The 21,088-nt window shown below is 36.8% G+C and overlaps 2 protein-coding genes across 2 annotated transcripts; both read right to left on the reverse strand.

Annotated features, from left to right (window-relative positions):
- Positions 1-1,643: 1,643 nt before the first annotated feature.
- LOC108989433 (stem-specific protein TSJT1-like) lies at positions 1,644-4,658 on the reverse strand. The gene is made up of 4 exons (XM_018963034.2): positions 4,385-4,658; positions 2,739-2,979; positions 2,493-2,616; positions 1,644-2,056 (listed from the first exon to the last, which is right to left on the reverse strand). Exons 1-4 carry the CDS (start codon positions 4,582-4,584, stop codon positions 1,866-1,868), a joined length of 756 nt encoding a protein of 251 aa, XP_018818579.1. The 5' UTR covers positions 4,585-4,658; the 3' UTR covers positions 1,644-1,865.
- Positions 4,659-7,655: 2,997 nt separating this feature from the next.
- On the reverse strand, positions 7,656-10,774 carry LOC108989493 (transmembrane emp24 domain-containing protein p24beta3-like). Its single transcript, XM_018963119.2, has 4 exons — positions 10,429-10,774; positions 8,891-9,077; positions 8,605-8,712; positions 7,656-8,043 (listed from the first exon to the last, which is right to left on the reverse strand). Exons 1-4 carry the CDS (start codon positions 10,654-10,656, stop codon positions 7,910-7,912), a joined length of 657 nt encoding a protein of 218 aa, XP_018818664.1. The 5' UTR covers positions 10,657-10,774; the 3' UTR covers positions 7,656-7,909.
- Positions 10,775-21,088: the final 10,314 nt, after the last annotated feature.

Below are 21,088 nucleotides of genomic sequence, written 5' to 3' on the forward strand. Positions count from 1 at the left end.
TAATGTGTATCCACCTTAAAATAGTCAGGATTTATTATAATTTTTTATTCAATTAATTTTTTCAATTCGGAGAAAATAGACTACAGAGTATGTAAATTTCACTATATTTAATATAATGGGGTTTATAACTTGATATACTGTAAAATTATAGAAAATTTCAATTTAATTTTAAAAAGCGTCCAAACTTCAGCAAAAGTTTTTCTGTAACTTTCGGGTACGTTTGGATGTTGAACTAAATTGAGTTGAGTTAAGATGATAAAATATTGTTAGAATATTATTATTTATTATTATTATTATTTTAAGATTTGAAAAAATTGAATTGTTTATTATATTTTATGTTGAAATTTAAAAAAATTGTAATGATGAGTTGAGATGATTTTAAGTTCCAAACGAAGACTTTACAAATAAAATACTTTTAAAATGTACTATTATTGAATTAAAAAATAATGTGGTTTATTAAAATGATGTCTTTAGATAGTTGAATTTTTTCAAAAAAAAAAATTATTTAGTTTTTTAAATCACAAAAATCGAGGAAAGATTTTTAAATAAAAATCATTTTGACAAATAAAAAAAATGTATTAAAAAGTATAAATATTTTGAATTGAAGGTGACATTCTATATATATACATGAAAATTCTCTTTTTTCCGAAATTTTTAATTTTGTAATTGCTCGACCCAATCCAATTGTCTTTAGAGTTTGTTTGGATACTTGAAAATTGAAATATTTAAAAATATTTGTGAATAATAATAAAATGGTTTATGAATAGTAACGAAATGATTTTAATTAAGATATTTTATTGGGTTTGAATAGAAAAAATTGAATAAAAATGTTATAATGTAAAAAAATTATTTGAATATAATTTGTTAATATTATTTTTGTTTTAAAATTTATAAATGTTGTATTGATTTTTGCATTTAAATAATAATTATATAATAACTAGATGAAAAAGTTAAAAATTTGAAATTGAAATGTGTTTTGTGTTTGAATGATGTTTGGAAATAAAATATCTGAGAATTAATAAGAATATATAAACCCTCCATCCGACTTCATTTTAATGATGAAAAAACTTATGGTAGGGCTTTTTTTTAAATGAAAACAATGGACTAAAGTCCCCAAAAGCATGACATAATTAACAGTCAGTTTGGGTCTGGAAATGCAGTATGGTTCTGGAAATGAATAATGAAATTGAGAAACAATTTTTAGGTCATTGGAATTGATAACTTTATCTCCAACCAGTGGAGTGGCCACCAAAATCTCTAATCTATGTATTTGAGCCTATCTTGCCTAATTCAAACCACTAGAATGAAGATTTGATCCAGTAAATATCGACCTCGCATCAATAAATCAAATTCTTAGGCTGCATTTAAATGTTGAGGTGATGTTAGATTATCTGAGTTGATATATGAATAATAGTATTTTGTTGGTCCAATTGAGATGTATTTAAATATATGACATAGGTTCATGGAATGTTGTTCAATACGATAGCAGCACATATTATAATTCCGGGGTCTCCATTATTTTACCTCAATGATGGCTGCCTGAACAGGAAACAAATCACATGTTCACGAGCAGCTACTATTGTTATGATGTAGCCAACTTTAATTAAAAGAGAGAAATTTATCAAAACGAAATCTACCATATATCAGAATTGAATAGAAATGCCTTTGTTCTGACATAGGCAACGTGTATTGCGGCATAAAATCATGTCTTAGTTCTGAAAGTACTAACAACAATTCAAAGCTAAGCATCCTTTGAGACATTGAGCTCATTCAGGATAAGAGGAGAAGATAAGGAAAAGATCCAATGCATGGGAAGGCCCACTAATAGCACCAGCCTTACCACAAGAAGGAAATGATATTCAGGATCAAAAATTTGAGGACCAGTTGGCAGCACTTCCGACTCTGGGAATGCCAACAGATTCCCTTTTAGACTCTCTGTCCACCGAGAAATTTGCACCACACACCTGGCCTGAACCGTCTACCCTTGGCACTGGCTTCACTTCATTAAGGGGGTGTTCAAAACTCCTCAAGCCTCCAGAGGTCGTGAAAAAGCATCCTTTGGATAGCAGAAGAAACAGCGTAATTAGCAATAGTTATGCTAATTATTGAACTTTCTAGAGAAAAGTGTAGTGACCAAAAGTTCAAGCTAATTAGCACAGAAAAAAGAAACAGGAAGCAAGAACCAAATTTTAAGGTAGATAAGGAATGAGGAAGGTAAAATAGAGAACCAACAGAACACGTAAGAAGATAAAAATGCTTGTCTTTTTACAGAAATTTGAAAATCACCCACATCCCGGTGTTTGTTATATTGTGGTACTAAATCAGCTTAAACACACATTTCAAAGCCCACAAGTTTTTTGTCTCTTGAATTTTATTCCAATACTTGTCATCTGGTTCATTAAGAAAAGTTAAAAAGAATTGCAAAGAAATTCCCCAACATAGGCATCCATTTTTTCTAAAATGGCTATGGATACTTGTACATGATTATATACCTTTAGGAAATGGTGCAAAAGATTTCCCACAGCCTTTCTTCAAAATTTCATCATCATCCGAAAGAACAAGATGACAACCTTCAGAATCAGTACCCCAGAAGAAGGGAACACTTCCATCGGCATCCTGGGAAAGAGGAAACCAGAATTAGCTCAAGTAAAGCCAATAATGATCAGTACAGAGAGATTATATTTATAAGGGGTTCATAATACAGAATCATAAAAGTAAAGGAAGAAAGATATACTCACAGCGGCAATAAATGTGGCTCTAGAGGTGCTGTCATAGACAATAAACGCAAACTTCCCTTGGATACCTCTCACAACCTGATCAGCAGGATAAGGACCACGGTCTCTCAGAGTTCTGTACGCTTCTATAACAATGACAGCCTCGTTTGCTGTTTTGTTCAACCCATATTGTTGCTTAAGCAGGACAAAATTTTCAATGTGGCCTTGAAACAAGCAGAAAATGTTGTCCACTACGGCAAACAATCTAACAGAAAAAAATGTGGAATATCGACAGTTAATTTGAAGTGCCAACAAAAATAGATCATCATTAATGAAAAATAAAAAGATATAAGCAGATAAAAATAACACCGAAAAATAAGAGCAATAGCCGTCCAGCATAAATTATCATTTGTCTTCTCCATAGGATCTAAAGACAAAACTCAGGGTTTTAGAATGTATAACAAAATTACAAAACAAATCAATGAGACCAATGCATAAATATGGGATTCAGAGAAAATCTTACAAATTGAATAATGATATTCACACAAATAGAATAATCAATCCCCAATGAGAAAAAGTTAAAAAGTCCCTAGAAAGTAAATGTTTTTTCATTCAAATGCGATGAAGAAAATCAATAGAATAATTTTATTTCACGGGACATCCAAACGTCCAAAGAATTGCCAGCATATTTCGACAGTAAAAGTGATCTAGACAACAAGTTGAACCAGTCTTGTCTTATATACCACAGCCGATAGAAAGAAACTAAAGACAAAATAAGGTATTTGTATTTGGGTTACACGCTATTGTAAAATCGACATAACCTAAGAATATAAAACTCACAAAAGAATTACAATTTCAGGTACGAAACTTGATTGAATAACTAGGATGACAGAAACCACTGATCAAACGAGAGTTTGAATTCCTTGGTCATGGCGAAGGCGGGAAGGCCCCCATTTTCCAAGAAAACCTTACAAACCCTCAAAGACATAAGATTTAAAAACAGATAATCCTACGCAAACTCTTAATGATTGTCTTTATTTCCTAATATTTCTCAGATACCAAACTAAGCATTAGCACTTGCAGCCGGAAACTCGCGCTATTAAATTAGAAGAGCTAACAAGAGGACACCAAGATTATGAACTAACGCAATGATATTCAGAATTCAGTCCACAAATGTATGTATTGGGAGGAAAAAAAGAAAATCTGCAAATCAAAGCTCTAAGATATTACGCATAACCATGAAAAATATAATTGTCACTTGCACAACACATATGAGCCATATTTCCTTTGAAAAGTACAAGGACCCCATATAAAATAAATAAATAAAATTAACAAGCTCTTGGTCCCCAGAAACATAAGGAACCCAAGAGACAAAAAAGAAAAGAAAAGATAATAATAATAATAATAATAATAATAATAATAATAAAATCAATCAACAAATAAACTTCAGATGCTCTGTCGAAATCCCAAGCTTCCTTTTCTTTTCCCATCATTTCTCTCAAAGCAAACATCCCACAATGGCACAAGCCCAAGACCAGCCCATACATAAAATGGGATCAAATCCGCATGAAAAAGAAGAACAAGAAAATGAATATTTTACGTATATTTTTTGGGTTTTTTTTTTATGTGCTGTGGTGGACGTTAAGAAATCTTATATCATGTCGTTGTACCTGGGGAGGAGGGGGTTCTGTTTGTCGAGCGAGCATGCCACGAGGCCCGCAGAGCCGAAGTCGACAGTGATGGAGCCAGGGTGCACAGAGCTGAAGTGGTGGACCAGAACTCCATCTTTCAGAGCCGAGAGGGTGCCCGAGTGAGGGCTCTGCAGGGCCTCCGGGCTCTTCGCCACCGATTTGTCAAAAACTGCCAGCATTGTCTTCTTTCTTGATCGTCGATCGAATGGAGAGAGGGAGAGAGAGATGGAAAACGACTATTATTAACGAGTATGAGATAGACAGATAATGAGTAGGCAGTTAAATAGGATTCGTTGAACCAGGAAACTTCGATTTCCGGGACTGCCCTTTCTTGTAAGAGAAGATATTTAGGAAATTGTGCAACTGTTAGATAATTATTTTAAAAAAAATAATATAATATAAAATTTATATAATAAATATTTAATTTTTTAATAATAAATTTTTCTCTTTTTTAAAATTATTATACGACGTTTATGCATTTTATAATTATAGATAAAATTATTTTTCTTCTAACAACTCTACTACGTATAAGTAGCATGTGCAAACGGTAGGTAACCAGTTGTATATGGAGAACTTATCGTGGAAGAAAAAAAATAAATAGAAGAAAAGGAAAAATCAAAGGAAGAAAAATACTGAAAAGAAAGGAAAATGCGAGATTTTTCTTCTTCGAGTGAGTAGCAAACTAGAGCACAACCAAGAATTTCTGGTACGTTGAAGCATTTCTCCACAAAAAAAAAACTAGGATATGAAAGAAGTTTTGGACTAACTTCCTCAAACTCTAACTTCTACAAATGTAAAAAAGTGAGAGGATATGACATGGCCTGTTTAGCTAACCACAAAAATGAAGTATAATTTCTATCGCCTATTAAGGAATATACGAGATGTCTAAAGTATTCTTTTCTCAGCCCACCCGATAGGGGAAACATGGGGTTTAAATTTACAAACAATTAAAAACACAATGGCCAGTGGGTAGCTTCAAACAAAAACCATTATACTTAGGATTCATCTGAAGTCTACCCATATAATATGGTTTTTGGTTGTTGAACTTGAGAGTAGAAAAAGCATTAAGGCCTCATAATGCAAGAGCTCAACGGCACAAATGCCAGATGAGTTTTGCTGAAGGGACCTTAAATTTGCAAATAATAATATCTTAAAAACATGAAATTTTGAGAGTTACAAAGATTGAGATGAAGTCCAGATCTATTGGATATTATAATACTAAATTGCTAACAAAACGTTAGGTGGTTAGCTAAAGACTTGCGGAGAGGCAGGAGCAGCTTCTAGGGAGGGAAGATCTCAAAAGAAGAAGGGAGGAGGGTTTGTTCGTGGTCTTCAAAGGGAGGTAGTGTTGTTTATGGGAAGAGTAGTCTTTGAAGGGAGGGAGTGTTCGTGGGAAGGTGAAGGGGAGGGACAAAATGGATCGTTTTCCATTTGATTGAAATGGTGCCGTTCCATTTTCTACGTGGGCATCGACTTCCCAGCGGTTACGCACGATGACTGTAGATAGCTTTTTTCTTTTATCCTTAACAACAAAACATAAACAAATTATTTTGGGTTTGAAGCGATGTTTCATAGTTCATGATTGCAAATTTTAATGTGTTATACTCCGAGACAACCGTAATCCAAATGCGATGGTTGACCGAAAAAAAAAATGGAAAAAAGAAGGACAGTCTTGTGGCCTTCATCATTACAAGTTCATTAAAGAGCCTATCCAATTAAAATTAATACAGTTATTCTACGTACAGTCGGTAGTTGCAATTGCAGGGAAGTCGTTGCCATGTCAACCTACCACTTAAAATAAAAATAAAAATAAAAAAAGGAAAAATAGACAAAAATAAAATAAAAAAAGAATCTGAAAGAAAAAAGTTACAGATGAAAAGAGTGCAGAGCTCTTCATCTTCGAAGGGAGGGGTCTCTCGATGTGGGTAGATGAACTTCAAAAGAGCATTTTGGTGATCTTCGTGGGTCTCGTCTTCGTCTTCGTGTATTCTGGTCTTTGTGAGTCTCGTCTTCGTCTTCGTGGGTTCTGGTCTTTGTTTGAACAACCATTCACCAGTAGAACACCATTATTGCCCCGCTCCTTTCTCTCTCTTTCTCTTTGGTCTTTTATTCTCTCTTTGGCCTTTAGTTCCATATTCGTTCAACGACTGCAACATAACTAGCATAAGCGACTCACTACCTTTATCATTGAAAATAAAATATAGTCTACTTTCAAACAATCAAGAATAATCTAGAAAAGCTCTACTTTTTTTCCTTTTTATTTTCTCTATATCGGTTTGGCTAAAGAATTTCTCTTAATTCATTCTTCTCCGATTCTACCGTTGTTTTCGTCTATACGAAACGGGTTCATCCAAGGTATAAATCCAATTGAATAATCACATGTGAATCTGTGATATGTGGGCCAGGCGTAGCAAATGGAGAGGCAGAGTAGCTTCGTGGGAGGGAAGATCTTGGAAGACGAAGGGAGAGTTTCCACATCAGCCATGGCTCCCCCGCGTCTACGCAGCCCGACTACGTTTATCATTTTTCAAATTAATAAATCAATTAAAGGAAGCTGTTGTGGCAAGTGGCAGTGGTCCCCGCTCTCACAATTAGAATAAAATTATAATAATTTTAAATACAACTGTGAAATACATAAACACCCCATAATCGCTATGAAAAAAAGTAAAATCTACTATTAAAAAATTAACATTTTTCTTGTGAATCTCATATTTTATTCATTTTTTCAAAGCGATTACACAACAATTGTATAATTCACGATTGCAAATATATTTTCTCAAGAAATTATAGGCCAAAAAAGGAATTTTATAGCTAGGTTTGGATACAAAGATAGTTTCAACTCATCTAATTATTATAACTTTTTTAAATTCTCACACAAAATACATTAAGCAATTCAACTTTTTCAAATCTCAAAACAATAATAATATTAAAAAATAATATTCTAACAATATTTTATTCAACTTTTAACTTTTAACTTTCATCTCAACTCTCATCTCAACTCATTATCCAAACATCACTTAAATAAATTTGTAAGTTCTGGACATGTGGTCGCTCTCTCTCTCTCAGTTATCTTGTGGGAAATTTTCAATTCTCCCTCTGCATTCCTAGTCTTTATCATCGGAGAACTGTTAAAATTGGAATGTTTCGAATATTATTATTTTTTTTGATAGGTTGGAATGTTTCGAATAATTCTCAGCGGCAATGTAAATGGCTTTTAACAAAAGTTGAAGAGTGTTTATTTAACAAAACGTTAAATAATTAAATTTCCGTTTTTTCGTTCTTATTGAAGGGCATCACTTACAATTATAAAATGAAAATAGCTACTTAGCTAATTAAACTACCGTCCTATAAATTGAGAGGGAAATTAAAAGTCACATTGTAGTTGAGAAGCGATAAGTTACTAATATAAACCCAACACATATTAATACCAAGAAACAGAAAAGGAGCTCAACTATAAGCCTCACCGTGATACTAAGCTAAGCAGACATTAACATATCCCACGGCTCAAACTCGGTTGTATGCCACTGATTTGCTGAACAGCTGCCGTATATAGATGACTTGCAAAGCGCTTGCAACGGCCAGCATGATGTATTCACCAACAGTGTAGAATACAACGCGCTTTCTTGTGCTCTCATTTGCTAAGGCAGGAGCACAGAGTGGTCAGTAATCAGTACGAGGAGTAGATATATCCAGCAGCAGTAAGGAAGATGACCAACTATTCTAACTAATGGATAAGTGGTTCCTTTGTTAACAAGTTATATTGATCAAAGAAGGGCATTAATCCAATACAAATGAGGTGGTAGTTTGAGGTTGTAAAAATGTAATTTTCTTAACCTTGTATCAAAACGATTTTTTTCACAGCCTACATACAGTCCACGCCCTAGCCATTGCTTCCGCTGGACCAACTGGATCCCAATCTCAATTTCCTAGGTATGTGGTGCGTGCTTTTCCTATTGAGAAACTCAAGCTACCTTTTCTTTTTCACTACGCTAAACTAAACCCATGGGGCTTATCCAAAGGCTTACAATAGGTTTTTGTTTTGCATAAAACAGATACACATACATCTTGCATGTGGGAAATTCCTATGTAAAAATTTGTCCAGGAATCAGGCATATATATGGAATTGCGAGAAAACTACATAGTGGCATACTTAAGTCAAATTATGATTGTCATTTCAATTCATGGAAAATAATACTTACTGCGACGATGCCGAGAATCACGTGCTTTCAAGTACTTCTGCTCTGCTGTAACAGACTCCAATGCCTCTCTCAGCTCAGCAATTTTGACATTTAGTGGGTTCAAATGTTCTGAAAAAGCCACAATCTAAAGTTAGAAAGGTAGAGAGCATAAAACAGATACGGAGCACATATCAGCAACACGTTGATTGGGTTACCAACGGTGTAACAATGTAGATTTGAATACATGTTGATGAAAAGAATATCAGAATCCACCAATAACAACATATTGATAGATACTTTAACTGACCGTCTTTAGCCAGGTCATGCTCATTAGGAATATGACCAACATGTATGTAGAAAGAAACAGTCTCTGGCGTTGAGTAAGGATTATGAAAACAGAATTTGTACATTCCACTTCGTGGGGCCTTGAATTCAAACTTGTCACCGGATGTTCCCTTCAAGGTTTTCACCTCATTACCAGCAGGAGACGTCACCTGTACAAAACCCCATTCTTATGATGTATAAACAACTAACTCGAAACTAAAGACAAAAATCTTAGAAAATTCAAACAGTTTATTTGAATAGCTGATACTTGTAAATAGCAATCATTCTTATGTGAGATAGATAGAAAATGGTTTCCAAGTTATGTATCAGTCAAAAGCTTTCGTCACACACATTTCAAGGGGCCTCTTGGAGGCCTTAGATAAAAAGGTTACATATATGATGTAACTCTTCCTCAAATAATTCCAGGACAAGAATCCAACTTGTTACAAATGAAAATGCACCCAAGGTCATTTCTCATGATATTTGCTCCAAGTGCAAGATGCAAAGTCAGAAACTAGGACCTGAGGTTCTTAGGCGCTATTTCCCGTTCACATGTTTTTCATCATTTATGTGACCACTTTGCTTCTCATCTTTGTTTCTAACTTTTTTTCATAATAAGTAGTATAAACTTTATTAGAGCAAGTAAATAGGTGTAACCCAAGTACACAGCAAATATACAAAAGAGAACTTTGTTTCTATCCTACTTGGGTTATGATTAGAACTATTTCTATTTTTCCTCCCTTTCTATTTTCTCATTAGCTTATTTATTTACAAGTGAGCCAAGCATGATTCCACGATCAAGTTGTATTCATTGTTTTTTCAGTCTCGAGATTAAAAATATGCACGTTTATCTTGGATTTAAGGAAAAGATGGCGTGAGTATAAGATCCAGAGTAATGCATCTAAACCAAAGCTTCAGACCAAAATCACAACTTTTATAATGACGTTGAAGTCACCAGGGCAGGGTCCTTCAGACCCTCCCCAGGGATCCCGGAGACAGGCTGCCACTTGACGGAATCGTGATCAGGTAATCCAGGGAAACTCCTAGTCCTGAATCCAACCAGTATGTCTGACTCTAGAGCTAAACCCAAGCCGAACACTTACCCACCCGGGTCAACATTACAAATAAATTCACAAGCGAATTACCGTCATCATTAGGTACTCTTAGCAACAAATCAAACCAAAATATATAAATCGAAATTTTATATTTCTAAAAGAAAGATACCTCCACTGAATTGTGCCTAATGGCTAATACACCTACATAAAATTTTCTAGATGGGTTCGAATTTTAAGAAAAACATGAACATAGCGTATATCTTTCTCCTCAATCAAACAAAGCCAGCGTTTATAAACTTTTTCTTTTTTAAATAAATGGAATATATTTTGTTCAAACAAACAATTAAGAAATAAACCACAACGAAACAATCAATCAACAAATAAGCAAAGAAGATAAGCCCTAACAATATCCCGGCACTGAGAGATGAAATTATATATATATGTATATTAAAAAAACAAAACTCACAGTAAAATCTATTCCGGGATGATCAGAGCTCCAGAAGATGTCGTGATCGACCACCACGAAGTTTCCAGAGACGTTGTCGCCCTCGTAGAGGACGTACTCATAGACGCATTCAACGTCGTTTACAGTCACCGAGAGCGATGAGATTCTTCCAAGGAAGTTGAAAAGCACCAGAAGAACCATTAACAAGCAGATCTTCACGCTTTTCTGTCTCTGCCTCTGCCTCTCCATTTTGTTTCTGCGGATTTTTCTTTTTTGTTTTTTCTGAGATTTGGGAAGCTAGTGTCGAAGGAGAGAGCACTCGAGATGGTTTTGTTCTCTATCATAAACTGGGCGTTTTGACGTCGATACGGTACCGTTTTCATAGTCGCACTTATTTTGTACTTCTCAACCCTGAAATAAATATTTTAAATTATATTACGGGTATGGTGTGCGGTATATTTAAATAATATTTATTTTATTGTTTTTTACATTTACATTTCCAAGTATAAGACATGGACAAGTTTTTTTAGAGTTTTGCTACACAATCTTTACAACACTCTATATTTCATATTTTTTTAAATTTTTAATATTTTTTTTAAATTTTTTTTCAGTTTATTCTTTTTAAATTATTTTAAATTTTTTATTCATTATTCATATAATAAATATTTGATAAAAGAAAAAAATAATAAAAATTAAAAATAATGTGGAGTGTGGAGTGTTAGGAGGTTGTGAAGATTTTTTATTTTTTTTATAAGATTTTTTTGGGTCCATCTATAAATATGACAAGCGTTGAATAAGCATTGGTTTAGATTAAAAATTCATCTCATTTCAACTCAACTCATCTTATTTTATTATTATAATTTTTTTTAAATTCTCACATAAAATATAATAAAGAATTCAATTTTTTTAAATCTTAAATAATAATAATATTAAAAAATAAAATTTTAATAAAATTTTATTAAACTCATCTAAAACTTATTTATAAATCCAAATAATATGACTCAAGCAACCTAAGAACGGCCATTATGGCATTGTTCTTCCCACGCATTATAATCCAAATCACACCAAAGTTAGCTCTAAGCTGCAACAATACCTGATTGCAAAGAAACAAAGTTTAGAGGTCAATATATTCAAAAAAACAAACCACATTAGCTATTTTGATCATTGACTCCTAATTAAGTATTTAGATATTAATTGACTCTAATTAAGTATTTTGATAAATAACTCATTTGGATTCAGATATGAATTGAAATGAGTTGGGATGGTTTGTGAATAATAAAATAAAATATTATTATAATATTATTATTATTTTGAGATTTGAAAAAGTTGAATTGTTTATTATATTTTGTGTGGAAATTTGGAAAAGTTTTTTCAGACTTCCATTCTATGCAAATATTGGTGTTTTTCTTTGTCATTTGCTGCTTAAATGACAATCTGGATGTTGTAAGTTTTTCACTATTACTTGGAGTTTGTGGTATATTAAGGCAACTAAGCCCATTGCACTGCCACAATACAGAGCCACGAAGGAATCAAGCAACAACCGGAATATTCAAGAAGAATAAAATGCAATATTCTATAATGTAATCTCATAACAAAATTTAGATTCTTGTACAACTGTCAACACTAGAGTGGTTAGCATACTAAGGTTGTTATGTACTGTGGGTATAAAAATATGTAATGGTGTGCACGAGAAGATATGGAAAAAATGACAACCTGAAATAGTTTTTGAGTCTGCTATGATTTTATCATTTTCTCAAACACCTTGCCTTCACTCTGTTTTCCTTATTTCTCAACATGGTATCTAGAGCTTAAGACCCCCGTCAGTTCATCATTCCCATGGAGTCCCCACAAAAATCTTCTGCCCCTTCCATCATTCCCTCCATCATCAACTCCGCATCTCACCTAGTCACTATTAAGCTCCCCATCGATAATTTTCTCCTCTAGAAGGCTCAAATTGTGTCTTTCCTCAAAGGTCATCAACTCTTTGGGTATGTTGATGGCTCCATACCCATCCCCATTGCTTTCATCAATGGCTCTCCAAACCCTGCCCATACCAAATGGATTCTCTAAGACCAGTTAATTATTTATGCTATCAACTCCTCCCTATCTGACTTTGTTCTTGGTCAAGTCTTAAACTGTAATACATCCCATGAAATGTGGACAACCCTGCAAACTCTTTTCCAAGCCCAGTCCTCAACTCATGTGGTTCACAATCAATATTAACTTACTACACTCAAAAAAGGATCCGAGTCCATTTTAGACTATTATAACAAAGCCAAAGCACTATCTTCTTTCTTGAGTGCTATTGATCATACTCTTACGGCCAAGAGTTCTCTATCTATCTTCTTGCTGGCCTTGAGACTGATTATGAGTCCCTTGTCACTGCCCTCACCACTCAGCCTGAACCTCTCTCACCCCACCAAATCTACAGCTTCATTCTTAATCATGAATCTCGTATAGCTCATCAAACTCAATCTTTATTTTCGGGTTCATCACTTGTAGCACACAGCACGGTCTGAGCTACTTCATTGTTAGGATCTCCACATTGAGGTTGCAATTCTAATTTTTGGTGTGGACATCACGGTCGAGGAGTGGGACGTACTGGTTTCAATGGAAGTCGGGGTGGTGGTCAGTCTGTGAATTACTTCACAAATCGATCTGATTTGCACCCTGTTTGTCAAGTTTGTCAAAAATCAGGCCACACGGCCATCACTTGCTACCATCGTTTCAACCACTCGTACCAGGCTCCTCCTCCATCTTCCTTCTTCGCAAACTTCACAGCTTTTCCTCCTCATCAACAATCGTCCTCTAGTTGGTTTCCGAACACCGCATCAACACATCACTTCACCCCAGATCTTTCCTTTCTCAATCTGGACTTTGCGACATATCAGGGGTCCGACACTGTTAGCATTGGAGATGGGTCTTCCTTACCCATTCAACATGTCAAATCTGCCCAAATCAATTCCCCTTCTGGCAACTTCCTCTTGCATAAACTCCTTCATGTTCCATTAATTACTAGAAACTTGCTCTCTGTTCGACAATTATGTATTGATAATGGTGTCTATTTTGTATTTCACTCTCAATTTTTTCTTGTGAAGGACTTGCGTTCTCAGGTGGTGCTTTTGCAAGGCCTCGTTAAGGATGGACTCTACGTGCTGCCATTGACCTTCATTGTCTCTTCACCTGCATCTTCTCACTCTCCACAAGTCTGTATTGGCACCCAAACCTCCGTTCAACATTAGCATCAAAGGCTTGGCCACCCTTCCTCTTGAATAACTTTTCTTATTCTTCATAGGTTCCAGTTGCCCACCAACTCTCATCATGGGCTTTCTATGTGTCTAGCATTCTCCCCTGCCAAGGCCCATGCCTTGCCCCACCCTCATTCATCCTCTCAGTCCAGTGGGCCTTTTGCACTTCTTTTTTTGGATGTATGGGGCCCAGCCCTGGTTCTCTCCACTAATGCTTGTCGTTATTACTTATCTATTATAGATGACTTTTCTAAATTTATCTGGTTATTTCTCATGCAAACCAAATCCAATGTCTCCACCATTATTATTGCATTTTTTAAATTTGTCAGCAACACTTTCTCAAAAAATATGGTTTCCATTCAAACCATGTGGAGGGAAATTTCGTCCCCTTATTGCTATTTTTAAATCCAGTGACATTACTCATCGTATTACGCATCCTTACTCCCATCAACAAAATGAGAGTGCTGAGCGACACCACTGTCACATAGTAGAAACTGACATTTCTCTATTATCTCATGCATCCATGCCTTAAACTTACTGGGTTGAAGTCTTTCAAACGACTAGTTTTCTAATCAATCGCATGCCCACCCCTTTACTGGAACATAAATCCCCTTATGAAATATTAATAGGTCACCCTCTCGATTATAAATTCCTACAAGTCTTTGGATCAGCATGTTGGCCCAATTTAAGGCCATTCAACAAACACAACTTAGATCTCTGGTCCAAACTGTGCTCCTTCGTGGGCTACAATCACAAGGGTTATCTATGTCTTCACCTGCCCTCGGGCCGGACCTACATCTCAAGAGATGTAGTTTTTAATGAATCGGTCTTCCCATTTGAATCTCAGCCCACTGCACTGCCTGGCCCCTCTGGCCTTGAACCAACATAACCCATCTCTCGGCCCGTCCATATTCAGTCTCACTTAATCTAATCAGACTCAGGTCCTCTTCTTCCCTTACCAGTTAGGCCCACTGGCCATCTCACTCTCTTGATTCCTCCCTAACACCCACTCAAACTCAGCCTACTCCCTCACCTCCTAGAAGCCCTAGGTCATCATCTACATTTAAGACATTTTCTCTTCCACATCCTTCAGTTCCTTTACCGCCGCCCATAATCCCAACTACTTAGTCACCTTCTTCCACTATATCCCACCACCCCATGACCATCCGCACTTGGTCCAATATCACATATCCTCCCCTTCGCACCGATGGCACCATCATGTGGCCGTCCAACAAACTGTCCCTTTCTCTCACTACCTCATCTCAAACACTTCCTCAGTGTCATCTTCTATTCATGAGGAACCTATCTCATTCACTAAAGCATCAAAATATCTCGAATGGTGCTCTGCCATGAATGAGGAGTTTCGAGCTCTCCTTCAAAATCAGACCTGAGATCTGGTTCCTTCCTTGCCTAATCTCAACATTCTGGGTTCGAAATGGATCTTGAAGACCAAAAGGCGAGCTTATGGGACCCTTGAACGCCGTATGGCACAGCTGGTGGCCAAGGGTTTCCATCAGCAACCTGGCCTCAATTTTATCGAAACCTTCAGTCTTGTGATAAAACCAGTCACTGTTCTTCTTTCCATCGCTATCACCTCTAAATGACCCTTTCACCAGCTCAATGTCCAAAACACGTTCTTACACGAGGACCTCGAGGAAGCCATCTTCATGAGACAACCACCTGGATTCATCAATTCGGATTATCCATCACATGTCTGTAAGTTAAGGAATTCGATTAATGGATTAAAACAGGCCCCTTGTGCCTGGTTTGCTAAATTGACTAACAAATTACTTTCCCTTGGTTTTCATGTTTTCGATCAGATTCCTCGTTGTTTATATTTCATAGCTCTTCTGATTTTATTTTCATATTAATCTATGTTGACGATATCATCGTCACAAATTTGAATCATGTTTTTATCTCTGATTTTATACCTGCTTTGAGTAATTTTTTCCCTGTTAAAGATTTGGGCACGTTACATTATTTTCTAGGAATTGAAGTTACACGGTTATCTGATGGTTTGTTTTTTTCTTAGTCCAAATACATAGCTGACCTTTTATTTCGCACAAATATGCACAACATTAAACCTGTCTTTACACCAATGTCCTCTTCTGTCAAATTGATTGCTCTTGATGGATGCACTTTTGAGGATCCACAGTTATACCAAAGCATTGTAGGAAGTCTTCAATACTTAGCCTGCACTAGACTAGACATTTCCTTTGCTGTTAACAAGGTTTGTCAGTACATGCACTGCCCTAGACTTCCTCACTGGCAGACTGTGAAATGAATTCTTAGGTATCTCAGAAATACTTAACACCTTGGTTTATGTTTCTTAGCTTCTTCATCCTTCAAACTCTCAGCTTTCTCCGATATTGACTAGGCTGGATGCCCAAATGATCGCAAGTCTACTAGAGGCTTCTATGTATATTTCAGGACTCATCTTATTTCCTAAGAAGCAAGCCACAACTACTCGGTCCTCTACTAAATCCGAGTACAAATTAGTGGTTAACACCACGTGTGAACTTATTTGATTACAATCCTTAATAAAAGAACTAGGTATTTTTCTCACTGACTCTCCTACTTTGCGGTGTGACAACTTAGGAACAACTTATTTGTCTTTAAATCCAGTGCTACATGCTCGCACCAAGCACGTGAAGCTTGATTATCACTTTGTTCGTGATCGAGTAACAGCTAAGACACTCCAAGTCTTCTTCATCTCCAGCAAGAATCAAATTCTAGATATTTTGACCAAGCCCCTTTCATCTACGAGATTTCTTCTATTACGTTCAAGCCTCACACTCACCTCCATGCCGCTTGAATCACAGGAGGGTATTAAGGCAACTAAGCCCATTGCATTGCCACAATACAGAGCCAGGAAGGAATCAAGCAACAACCAGAACATTCAGGAAGAATAAAGTGCAATATTATAGAATGTAGTCTCATAACAGAATTTAGATTCTTGTACAACTGTCAACACTAGAGCGGTTAGCATACTGAGGTTGTTATGTACTGTGGGTATAAAAAGAAAATTTCTATTTACAATCTTGAGTGGGGGAATGCGTGTGCAATCTCATTGATGAATGTGAGTAAAAGGGAAAAAACATCATTTTAAAAATGATATTATTGTAATTTAAATTTTTTTTAAACATAACTGTATTAGCTTGCATGAACAGTTTCCATTTTGGAGACTGTATGTAGACTAACTCATATAAAAATATGTAATGCTGTGCACGAGAAGATATAGAAAAAATGAGAACTTGAAATAGTTTTTGAGTCTGCTGTGATTTGAGCATTTTCTCAAACACCTTGCCTTCACTCTGTTTTCCTTATTTCTCAACATGGTATATAGAAGGAACTTGGTAGTTTTCCAACATCAACACATTACTCCAGATGTTGCTTTACAGAATGGATTGCATCTGCTTCAAAGTTATCATAAGGTACATTCTTATTATTTACCAAAACTAGAGATAGATGTCTTTGATGGCAACATCCACTAGCTACTTGATAGCGTCAAATTAAATATAATTGGAGCACTGTTTTCTGAGTTGAATAAATTAGGTGTGAGTGCTGTTCTACGAGATCATTATAGTTTTGTTTTCATGATTGTGTGTAATGTAGTACAAGGAGTGTGTTTTGTTGAAACAATTGAAGCTCTTGCTATTTTAAGGGGTTTGCAATTTATTTCTCATATGGGTTTTCCAAGACTCATAATTGAGGTCGATTCACAATCCATAGTTAATATGTTGAAGGCTGTGATGCAGAGGATTTATTTGCTGATATTAGGATCAGTACTTTATCTATGGGTTTTCAAGCTGTCGAATTTTGTTATACCCCTGCAAAGCATATTCTGTAGCACATGATACTTTGGCTATATGTTGTAAACATGTGGAGGAGGATACCAGATTGTGGTGGCATTCCATTCCTGATATTGTTAGGTAGTATGCTACTCTTGAGATGTCTATGTAAATGTCCTTGAATCTTGTAATGCTTGATTATATGAATTATGAAGTACTTTGTTTCAGTAATAAAAAAAAAGTAGAAGAAAGCAAAACATATAAAATAGAGCTTACAATATTATTTATTTTTCATTTAATGCTGCACAAAATATTTGTAAGAATAACAATAAATAATAATAGCTCACTATATATGTCTATATCTATTATACTTAAAGATTCTCAAGTTCAGACAATAATTTGAAATAATTTTTTTGTTTTTATTTTTTTACGATGAGAATGATATTGCATTTTTAATTTGCGAATAAATGGGCTACAATGTTTGCTTCCTTGAGCACACTATCACAAACAATATTGCAATTTGCATTCGCGGAAATTTTTAAGAAGCTTCTTCGTATCATTAATAAACTAATCTCTTAGAAAAATGATCTGTACAAGTTTTAAATAATTAAGTTATGGGCAGTTCACTTGTAAAAAATTAGATCCCACAAGAAAAAGTATAAAAAAGTATACTATATTTTTTCTAGTAGAACCCACTTTTTTAAGAAGGATCAACATATAACTTGTAATTTATTTGAGACTGTTACTTAGTACTACTTGCGAAATCTTCACAAGCTAAGTGTTGAAATCCCTGTCCAAGCAAGCAGTCCACAATGGCTGCTTGCTTCTCAACCCTCAACGCCCAACTACCTATTGAATGCAACAATAAATGCATTCATACATATAGACGATACTGATCCTCGCCTATAAATTGAAGCTCCATGCGAGAGCTTCAGATACATACCCAAAGAGAAAAGAAAAGAGAGAGAGCCGAGAGAGCTCTGAAAGAAAAGAAGAGAGTTGAGTTGAGTGGAGTGTGATCCTCCTCTTCTGTAATATTTTCTTGTGTTCCACTATTTATTAGTGAAGCTCTTTTCTGTGGATGTAGGCAGTTGCCGAACCACGTTAAATTCTTGGTGTCACTGAATGCATGAGTGTACTCTTTTATTACCACTTTTATCCCTTCCGCTGTGTTGATTTTTCCCAACAAGTGGTATCAGAGCATTTGTTGGAATGGATTTTTTACAGAAAACTCGATTTTAGTGCGTAGCTCAGTTTTCAAATTTGAGCATACCACTCTGTTCGTCTCATCGAGACAAGAAAAGCGGTGAAAACCAGAAGCCGAAAGGAGGCCGCACGCTCCTTCACGCGCCGTTTGAAGATCGGAGAGTGAGACCCACTCTCGACACGCGTCCCACGCGCCCAGAAGAGTACGAGCGCGTGAGCCCCACGCTCATACACGCGCCACACGCGCTCCAGGGAAGACCTTGCGCGTGAAGTTCACGCCCCTGACGTATCTATAAGCGCGTGAGTTACACGCGCCTACGCGTTCCACGCGCACCAGAGGAGTTCCTGCGCGTGAGGTACACGCGCCTACGCGTTTTGTTCGCGCCACGCCCTGCACGCGCGACAGAGTTCCTGTTTTGGTTTTTTTGCTCATTCCTTGTGCTATCTGAGTCCGATTTTGACGAAACAAGACTCGTTTCCAACAAAATCAGACGTTCTGGACACAACGGTGCTGTCCGTTTTGTGATATTCCACCTCAAAGATCATGTACTTACATTTTGTATTTAGAACAGTCTAAATCCATGGAGGATTCAGCATCAGGCGCCATGATAAAGCTGACTGCCTCAAACTACAGTTTTTGGAGACCTCGAATGGAGGATCTCTTGAACTGTAAAGATCTGTTTGACCCTTTGGAAGATGAAGGAAAGAAGCCAGATGAAGTTACAGATCAAGTGTGGAGAAAGATGCACAAGAAGACTATTGGTCAGATTAGACAATGGATTGACCATAATGTTTTTCACCACGTGGCCCAGGAGACGGATGCATATAACCTCTGGAAAAAGTTAGAGGATATGTATCAGGCTAAAACTGCTCGAAACAAGGCCCTCTTGATGAGACGGCTTGTTAACTTGAAGTTGAAAAGCGATACTTCTGTTGCCGAGCATACTAGCGAGTTTCAAAACCTAGTTAACCAGCTCGGGTCCGTCAACTTGAATCTTGGCGATGAAGAACAAGCCTTGCTACTTCTCAGTTCGTTACCAGACAGTTGGGAAACGCTGGTGGTCTCCCTAAGTAACTCTACTCCAAATGGCAAACTTACCATGACGATGGTTAAGGATGCCCTGTTTAATGAGGAGGCCAGACGAAAAGAGACAAGCATGAATCAAACTCATGTCCTTGTCACCGAGAGTAGAGAAAGGCCTCAAGATAATGATAGAGGGAGAAGTGGAGGCAGAAACAGAGGTAAGTCTCAACCACGTGGAAGGTCCAGCAGTAGTAGGAACCAGCAGACGGGTAACATGAAATGTTACCACTGTGGCAAAGAAGGCCACATGAGGAAACACTGCTGCAAGTTTTTAAGGGAGCAAGGTCAAAGCAGTAAGCTGAAGAAAGAAGATGGTGAAACCCTTGTCACTCTTTCGAGAGATGTGACAATACTCTCCACCAGTGACGAGACGTGTCTGCACGTTGCAAGCCATGATGTTGAGTGGGTGGTAGACACAGCAGCATCATATCATGCCACTTCCCATAGTGAATTTTTCACTACGTACAAAGCAGGAGACTTTGGTACGGTAAGGATGGGGAATGCCAGTTCCTCGAAGATCGTGGGAGTTGGCGAAGTGCAGATAAAAACCAACGTTGGTTGCACCATGGTGTTGAAAGATGTTCGACACATTCCTGACCTTTGGCTCAACCTGATTTCCGGGACAGCCCTTGATCGACAGGGCTATGACAGCTACTTCAGCAAAGGCACTTGGAAGCTGTCACAAGGTGCCATGGTTGTCGCCCGAGGACATATTTGCGGTACATTGTACAAGACCCATGTGAAGATCGGTTCTGAAAGCCTCAATGCAGTGGAAGACGAGGCATCACCGAATCTGTGGCACAAGAGACTCGGACACATGGGTGAGAAAGGGTTGGATACGCTTGCGAAGAAGGCACTCATCAAAGTTGCCAAAGGAACAGCGTTAAACCCTTGTGAGTACTGTTTGTTTGGCAAACAATGCAGAGTCTCGTTTAAATCCTCTATGAAGAGAAGATCAGAGTTGTTGAGTCTGGTACACTCTGATGTATGTGGTCCCATGGAAGAAGAGTCATTGGGAGGTAACAGATATTTCGTGACATTCATTGATGATGTTTCACGAAAGGTTTGGGTATATGTTTTGAAGTCAAAGGATCAGGTCTTCGAGCACTTCAAGAATTTCCACACCCTAGTGGAAAGAGAGACGGGAAAGAAGTTGAAGTGCCTGCGAACGGACAATGGAGGAGAATATGTCTCCAAAAGGTTCGCTGCATACTGCGCTGATCGCGGTATTCGACATGAGAAGACGGTCCCATATACCCCTCAGCACAATGGTGTAGCCGAAAGAATGAATCGGACCATCATTGAAAGAACAAGATGCATGCTCAGTATGGCCAAGTTACCAAAGCCATTTT

The sequence above is a fragment of the Juglans regia genome, chromosome 7 (assembly GCF_001411555.2).
Source record: "Juglans regia cultivar Chandler chromosome 7, Walnut 2.0, whole genome shotgun sequence".
Taxonomy (NCBI): domain Eukaryota; kingdom Viridiplantae; phylum Streptophyta; class Magnoliopsida; order Fagales; family Juglandaceae; genus Juglans; species Juglans regia.